Raw genomic sequence first — 8,844 nt, 5'->3', positions numbered from 1 at the left:
GGTTGCCTTCTTCTCCCCGAGCAAGTCTGCCCTTCTCTAGGAGAGGCCAGGTGTCCTGGATATGGGCCAGCAGGGCTTCAGAATGATCTCATCTTAGTCACAGTCACAGAGATCCTGCTTCCAAATAAGGTCACAGTGGTGTCCTGCAGGTTAGGACTTTGAGTTGCCTTTCTGGGCAATCAATTCAGCCCAGCTCAAAAGCTCCACTCCTTGACAGAGGCCTGCAGCTAGGTGACCAAGGACTCAGGCAGGTGACAGTCTAACACACTTCTGAGTCTAAATAAGGCAGGGCTGGGAAGACAAGTGCTCAGGAAGGCCCCAAGCCCTATGCACTAGAGTCCTGGATGCTTGAAATAGAAGCCAGATGTGCTCCACAGGGAGTCCTGAGAGGCAGTAGCTCCTTCCTGGCCTCTGGTCCCTATGTGTTATGAGTATACTATGCTAGAAATGTGGACAAACATGTTTATGTCTTCCTATACTGTCAGAATTTATTGAATGGCGACAAATTTGCAGGGTTCAGTGATTTCAAAATGCAAGAATTTGCCATCTAATCCCACCTACTCTGGTAATCCAGCTAAGGTGAAGAAGGCACGTTCATTTATTCCAATCTTAATTACTAAAGCAGATTTTTCTTTTTTTTCTTTCTTTTTTTTTTTTGGTTTTTTGGTTTTTTTGAGACAGGGTTTCTCTGTGCAGCCCTGGCTGTTCTGGAACTCACTCTGTAGACCAGGCTAGCCTCGAACTCTCGAACTCAGAAATCCGCCTGCCTCTGCCTCCCAAGTGCTGGGATTAAAGGCGTGCATCACCACCACCCGGCTCAGATTTTTCTCCCTATCACACTGCACATAGTCAGTCTCTTTATGTATTTATATGTTTATACATGGCTTAGAGAATGAATACAAGTTAAAGAGGCTGCGGCTGGATTAAAGGAGAGCCCTCAGAGTTCTGAGAGGCTGTGTTGATAAGACGACAAGGAAGAGCAGTGTTGGGAGGGAGCTGCCACAGTCAGGGTTTGAGAGCAAAGCCTGAGAGTCCACCTGCAGGGTGAGAGGTGAAATGTCAAAGCAGGGTCCACGACAAGGAAATGGATGGGTACAGAGTCAGATAGAGTGTAGCAGCAGCGGTGGATAGAGTCGAGCTAAAGGCACAGCAAAAGTTGGAGAATCTCTGCTTGCCGGTCCTCGATGCATGTACCAGGTATCAGGTAATTGGGTGATGGAAGGCCAGGTCACCACAGAATTAGGTGTCCATCACTTTATGGGACCCAGGTGAGGGAGTTAGACCCTTTTCTCAGACTGGAATGTCTGGTAAGTTCTTGGGCCTGGTTTCCCTGAGATGGTTCCAGTATACCCACGTGTACTTGTTGTCTCAGTTCATGCTGGTTCATATATAAGGTGGCTTCCTTTCCACTCCCAGGAATAAGTCATTTCAGTCTGTGCTGTGCCTGACAGATGGTGTTATTTTTGTGGACCCGCCCAGGGCCTGCGATCTATTTCCCTCAAAATGGCAAAAGTTAAATTGTAAAACGGAATCTCCTAGGGCAAGGCACAGCCTGAAAAAAACACTGTTTTGTATAATGTAGTGTAACTTAAAATAGGGCACAGCCTTGTCTCAAAAGCATGCTCACACTCTTTTACATTGGCTAAGTTTGTTGGGCAGCCTGGTTTTTTGTTGGTTTGGTTTTTGTATTTTTGTGCAGGGTTTCTATGTGTAACAGCCCTGGCTGTCCTGGAACTTGCTCTGTAGACCAGGTTGGCCTCAAACACACAGAGATCCACCTGCCTTTCCCTTCCTAGTGCTGGGATTAAAGTCATGCAACACCAGGGCAGCCTGTCTTAATCTCTCTTGAAGGGACTTGCAGGCCAGGGCCTTTCCCCCAACAGTGAGGTTTGCTTGTGCCTTTGGAGGGCTCTTGGCTACCATGAACTTCTGCAGATGCTCAGGGGTCCTCCTGTCCTCACATCTGGATGTGGATTCAGGACTCAGGCAACTTAGAAGGACCTGTGTCTGACCCCCATGACTGACTGAGTCTTTCTGTCCCCTACAGGACAAAGCGGACCTTAGGCAAGTTCTGTGCTACTAGTTGTCCACGATGAATGGCCAGGCCCCTCCTCATGATGTCATAGTTGCCAATGGGACTGAGAAGTTCATTATCCCTAAAATCATGAAGAACCAACTAGGAGCCGGCACTTCTTCGAAGCCCCAAGCAGAGGCTGCCCTGCCTACCACAGCCAGAAGTATTGCTGGGGTATATGTGGAGGCCTCGGGGCAAACCCAGAGCATCTATGCTGCTATGAAGCAGGGCCTCCTGTCCACTGGGCTTGGGCTGACTTTGCTTGAGGCCCAGGCAGCCACTGGGGGCCTCGTGGACCTTGCTCAGGGCCAACTTCTTCCTGTGTCTGAGGCCCTAAGGCGGGGTCTGGTGGGACTGGAGCTAAAGGAGAAATTGTTGGCTGCTGAACGTGCAGTTACTGGCTATCCTGACCCTTATGGGGGTGAAAAGCTGGCCCTCTTCCAGGCCATCAGGAAAGAAGTTATAGATAGGACCCTGGGGTGGAGATTGCTAGAGGCCCAGCTAGCTACTGGGGGCCTGGTGGACCCAACCAGGGGTGTGCAAGTAGCCCCAGAGCTAGCCTGCCAGCAGGGCCTTTTGGATAAGGAGACATGGCTCAGTCTGGTGGAGTCAGAGCCCAGTATGGGTACCCCTGGTTTTTCTGACCCCAACACGCTAGAGCAACTACCATATTCTATGCTGTTGGGTAGGTGTGTGCAAGACCCCAGCTCAGGGCTGCCCCTATTGCCCTTAAAGACCACCTTCCATACCCTGGCTGGAGCAGCCAGCGTGACAATGCTGCTGGAGGCAGGAGTACTAAATGAGGAGACAGTCCGAGGCCTGCAGAAGGGCACACTGGTGGTGTCAGATGTTGCCACACGTCCCGAGGTACAACATTATCTGGAAGGCACTGGAGGGTTAGCGGGGGTTGTCCTGTTGCCTAGAGGTCACAAGAAGAGCTTTTTCCAAGCTACGGCTGAACACTTGCTCTCAAAGGGCATTGCACTACAACTCTTAGAGGCTCAGGCTGCCACCCGCACCCTCGTGCACCCAACCACAGGGCAGCGTCTTTGGGTGGAAGAGGCAGTCAAGGCAGGCCTGGTTGGCCCAGAACTTCATGAGCAGCTCCTGGTTGCAGAACAGGCAGTGACTGGGTATTATGACCCCTTCAGCAGCTCCCGCATCTCCCTTTTCCAGGCTATGAAGAAGGGGCTTGTGGACCAGCCACTGGCTCTGCGCCTCCTGGATGCCCAGCTAGCCACAGGTGGGCTTATATGCCCAGCCCGCAGATTCAGGCTGCCCCTGGAGGCTGCCCTGCGCTTTGGCTGTCTGGATGAAGAGACTTGGCAACATCTCTCTCAGGCAATGGGCTTTTCAGATCCTACCACACACGATCGTCTTCGCTATGAGCAGCTGCTGGCCCTCTCTGTCACTGACCCAGAGACAGGGCTTGCTTTCCTGCCTCTCCCTGGATTGTCCCATGCAAATGAGCCCCAGGGACCGACATTTATTGATCACTGTACTCGACAGGTCTTGAGCAAGACCACAACCTCCATCTCTGTAGGAAGATACCAGGGCCGGCCTGTCTCCCTCTGGGAACTGCTCTTTTCTGAGGCAGTGCCCGTTAAGCAGAGGGCAATGCTTGCCCAACAGCACCAGAAAGGGGCTCTGTCAGTGGGGGAGCTGGCAGCTGAGCTGAAGAGCATTGTTGAGCAGGCTGCAGCAACTGCCAAAGTCACCTTTGCTGGGTTGAGGGACACTGTGACACCAGGAGAACTGTTGAAAGCTGAGATAATCAACCAGGACCTGTTTGAGCAGCTGGAACGTGGACAGACCTCAGCCCAAGATGTGGGCAGCCTGGACTCAGTGCAGAGGTACCTGCAGGGCACAGGTTGTATTGCAGGCCTATTGCTTCCTGACTCCCAAGAACGTCTCAGGATCTATGAGGCCCGTAGCAAGGGGCTCCTCAGGCCCGGTACTGCCCTGATCTTGCTTGAGGCCCAGGCTGCCACAGGCTTTATCATTGACCCAAAAGAGAACAAGAGATATTCTGTGGAGGAGGCACTGAGGGCGGGTGTCATTGGGCCTGATGTATATGCAAAGCTGCTATCTGCAGAACGGGCAGTGACTGGCTACACGGACCCCTACTCTGGGGAGCAGATCTCCCTCTTCCAGGCCATGCAGAGGGACCTCATTGTCAGAGATCACGGCATCCGTCTGCTGGAGGCCCAGATTGCCACAGGGGGTGTCATCGACCCTGTGCACAGCCACCGTGTGCCTGTGGACGTGGCCTACCAACGTGGCTACTTTGATCAGATGCTGAACTCTATTCTGCTGGACCCATCTGATGACACCAAGGGTTTCTTTGACCCCAATACACATGAGAATCTCACCTACCTGCAGCTTCTGGAGCGCTGTATACATGACTCTGAGACGGGCCTGTACCTCCTGCCCCTCAGTGGTACACGACCCCAGCTGGTAGATAGCTCCACTCGGCAGGCCTTCCAGAATCTACTGCTCTCTGTGAAATATGGAAGGTTCCGGGGGCAGAGAGTTTCTGTGTGGGAGCTGATTAACTCTGAATATTTCAAAGAGGACTGGAGGAGGCAGCTACTGCAGCGTTATCGGCAGCACAAGATCACACTGGAGCAGGTCACTCAGCTGCTGGAGAAAGAGATGAGGAGGTGGGCAGACATTACACTGCCGGCCCTACAGGGCCAGGTCACTGCCTATCAGCTCCTAGAGGCCCACATCATCAACCAGGAGCTCCTGGACCAGGTGCTGACAGGAACAGTCAGCCCAGATGCCCTCCTTCACATGGGCGATGTTCACAGATACCTACGGGGCTCAGGCACTGTGGGTGGTGTGCTGCTACAGCCATCCAACCAGCGAATCAGTCTCTACCAGGCCATGAAGCAGAAGCTGCTGGCACCTAGTGTAGCTTTGGCCTTGCTGGAGGCCCAGGCAGCCACTGGAGCCATCACTGACCCCGACAGTATGGAGACCCTTTCAGTAGATGAGGCTGTGTACCGGGGAGTGGTGGGAGCAGACGTGTATGGCAAGCTGAAGCAAGCAGAGCATTCTATCACTGGCTACAGGGACCCCTTTTCTGGAAAAAAGGTGTCCCTGTTCAGGGCCATGAAGAAAGGCCTTGTCCCTGTGGAGCAGGCAACCCGCCTACTAGAGGCCCAGGTGTCTACAGGAGGGGTCATTGATCCTACAACCCACCTCCACCTCCCCATGCCTGTGGCGGTCCAGCGTGGCTGCATTGATCAAGACATGGAGGTGGTCTTGTCCAGATCTCCTGAGACCTTTCCCACACCCGATGGCCGGGGGCACACCAGCTATGCCCAGCTTCTGGAGCAGTGTCTCGAGGACAAAGCCTCTGGGCTTCACCTCCTGCCCCTGACGGAAGATGCTCCCAGCGTCCCAACTGACACACAGATCCAGGAGACCCTGCAAGCATCAGCAGGCACTGAAGATGGTTTATCCCTCTGGGACTTGCTCACCTCTTGTCACTTTACTGAGGAGCAGCGCAGGAGCTTCATTGAGGATGTGAGGGTTGGGAAGACGTCTGTGCCACAGCTACAGGATACTGTGCGCAGCTGGGTGCACGCAGCAAAGCTTCTGGCCCAGGCCCGCATCACTGTGCCAGGCCCATGGGGTGAGGTCCCAGCCACTTGGCTACAAGATGTTGGTATTATCACCCAAGAGACACTGGAAGCACTGGCACAGGGCACGCAGTCACCTGAGGAGGTAGTCAAAGAGCCTGCTGTGAAGGCCTGCCTCTGGGGTACAGGCTGTGTGGCCGGTGTGCTGCTCCAGCCCTCAGGGATCAAGTTGAGCATTGCCCAGGCTGTAAGAGATGGCCTCCTGCCCACAGGCCTGGGCCAGCAGCTACTAGAGGCCCAGGTGGCATCTGGCTTCCTTGTCAATCCGCTAACCAACCAGAGATTGTCAGTGGAGGATGCAGTGAAGGCTGGCCTGGTCGGCATGGAGCTGAATGAACAGCTTAAGCAGGTTGAAAAGGCTGTGACAGGGTACTCAGACCCTTATTCAGGAGGTTCCCTTTCTCTATGGCAGGCCATGGAAAAGGGGCTTGTAACCCAAACTGAGGCCTTTCCTCTCCTGCAAGTCCAGCTGGCCACAGGAGGTGTTGTGGACCCTACCCATGGAGTGCACCTGCCCCAGACAGTGGCCTACAAGCTTGGCCTCCTGGATGAGCAGACAAACCACGTGCTGACTGCCACTGGGAAGGAAAACAAGCTCTTTTTTGACCCCAACTCCCGTGAAAAGGTGACATACCAGCAGCTCAAGGACCTCTGTGTGCTGGATGCTGACACTGGCCTGTGGCTGCTGCCACTGCCCCAGGACACTGTGCTTGAGGTGGATGACCACACTGCCGTGGCACTGAGGGCTATGAAGGTTCCCATCAACATGGGGAGGTTCCAAGGACACAGCGTGTCACTCTGGGATCTGCTACACTCTGAGTATGTTGGAGCTGAGAAGCGGAGGGAGCTGGTGGCCCTTTGTTGTTCCGGGAGGGCTGCTGCTCTGCGACAGGTCATCAGTATGGTCACCACCCTGGTGGAGGCTGCAGAGAAGCAGACCCCACAGGCCACCTTCAAAGGGCTCCGGAAACAGGTTTCAGCTGGGGACTTGTTTAGGTCCCAGCTGATCACCAAGCAGACACTGGATGAGCTCAATCAGGGAAAGAGGACAGTCCAGGAAGTGACAGAGATGGACAGTGTGAGGAGGTCCTTGGAAGGAGGCAACTTCATTGCTGGGGTCCTTATTCAGGAAACAAAGGAGAAGATGAGTATCCCAGAGGCCTTGAGAAGGCACATTCTGAGGCCAGGAACAGCCCTGGTGCTGCTAGAGGCACAGGCAGCCACGGGTTTCATCATTGACCCTGTGGAGAACCAGAAGCTAACGGTAGAGCAGGCATTCCAGGCAGGGATGTTTGCCAAGGAAACCTACATGAAGCTGTTATCAGCCGAGCGGGCTGTCACCGGCTATACAGACCCTTACACAGGAGAACAGATCTCGCTCTTTCAGGCCATGCAGAGAGACCTCATCGTGAGGGACCATGGCATCCGCCTGCTGGAGGCCCAGATTGCCACGGGAGGCATCATTGACCCTGTACACAGCCATCGCGTGCCTGTGGATGTGGCCTACCAACGTGGCTACTTCAATGAGGAGATGAACCGCATCTTGGCTGACCCAACCGATGACACCAAGGGCTTCTTCGACCCCAACACCCACGAGAACCTCACCTATCTGCAGCTGCTGGAGCGCTGTGTGGAGGACCCCGAGACAGGCCTGTACATGTTGGAAATTGTAAAGAAAGGAGAAACCTACACGTACATTGATGAGGCCACAAGGCAAGCTCTGAAATCCAGAACTATGAAAATGGACGTAGGGAAGTTTGCGGGCCAGACAGTGTCTGTGTGGGACCTGTTATCTTCCCAGTATTTTACAGAAGGAAGGAAAAGGAAACTTTTGCGGGAGTACAGAGCCCAAAACATAGGCCTGGAGAAGCTGCTGGAGGATATTACCTCTACTGTGGAAGGAACAGAGAAGCAAAGCCAAATATTCAAAGTGGCAGGCATCCATGGTGAAGTGACAGCTGCAGAACTGTTCAACTCCGGGATCCTCGATAAGAAGACCCTGGATGCGCTCCACAGTGGGGACAGAGGGTGCCAGGACCTCTGCCAGCTGGAGGCTGTAAAGGTCTACCTGGAAGGCAGCAACTGCATTGCTGGAGTGATAGCACCCCTAACCCAGAAGGTAATGAGCTTCTATGAGGCCAGCAGGGAAGAGCTCATCCCCACAGGGTTTGCAGCTCAGTTGCTGGAGGCACAGGCTGCCACTGGGTACATAATGGACCCTTGCACCCACAAGAGGCTGTGTGTGGATGAGGCCGTAGCAGCTGGCCTAGTGAGTGAAGACCTGAGCGAGAGGCTTGCGAATGCGGAGAAGGCAGCGAAGGGCTATGAAGACCCAGCCACAGGGGAGACCATCCCACTGTTCCAGGCCATGGAGAAGAAGTTAGTTGGGAGGGAGGAGGCGCTGAGGCTGCTGGAGGTGCAGGTGGCCACCGGTGGGGTCATTGACCCACGACACCGCCATCGAGTCCCTCTGGATACAGCCTGCCGAAGGGGCTGTCTGTGTGATGACATGCTTGTTCTCATTGCTAACCAAAAGCACATGAGGAAAAGGTTTGTGGATCCAAACACACAAGAAAAGGTCACATACCAGGAGCTGCAGGACCGGTGCCAGCGGGAGGTGAAATCAGGCTGGGCTCTGTTCCCAGTGGTCAAGGACAAAAAGGACATGGAGTATGTTGATGAGGCCACCAAAAGGGCCCTGGAGGCAGAGCAGGTGGAAGTGACCGTGGGGAGGTACAGAGGCCAGAGGCGATCCGTGTGGGAGCTGCTGAACTCAGAGTATGTGTCTGAGGAGAAGAAGATTGAACTAGTTAGAATATACAAAGGGGACACTGCCCGGGCACTGCAGAAGGTGGTAAAGCTTATTTTACAAATGATCACAGACAAGGAAGGGAAAAGCAGACAACACTGGTTCCGAGGATTACGAACTCAGGTCACAGCTGAGGAGCTGTTGAGTTCAGCAGTCATCACAAAACAGACTCTGGAGGACCTGGAAGAAGGCAGAGCCACAGTGGATCAGATTGAGCAGAAGGAAGACGTGAAGAGATACCTAAAGGGCACAAGCTGCATAGCAGGTGTCCTGGTGCCTGTCCAGGGAGAGCCTGGCCGTCAGGAGAAGAT

The 8,844-nt window shown here is 53.9% G+C and overlaps 1 protein-coding gene across 1 annotated transcript in view; it reads left to right on the top strand.

The window, feature by feature from the left end:
* The window catches only part of Eppk1 (epiplakin 1), a 15,380-nt gene that overhangs the window by 4,790 nt on the left and 1,746 nt on the right, over positions 1-8,844 (top strand). The window contains exon 2 of the mRNA XM_028778931.1: positions 2,048-8,844. This exon is cut by the window's right edge and continues 1,746 nt beyond it. Within this exon, the coding sequence (XP_028634764.1) occupies positions 2,093-8,844 (6,752 nt within the window). The 5' untranslated portion in view covers positions 2,048-2,092. The remainder of the gene's footprint in view (positions 1-2,047) is intronic.

This window comes from Grammomys surdaster, unplaced genomic scaffold, assembly GCF_004785775.1.
Source record: "Grammomys surdaster isolate TR1022 unplaced genomic scaffold, NIH_TR_1.0 342, whole genome shotgun sequence".
Lineage (NCBI taxonomy): Eukaryota > Metazoa > Chordata > Mammalia > Rodentia > Muridae > Grammomys > Grammomys surdaster.
This window is presented reverse-complemented; position numbering and strand designations above follow the sequence as displayed.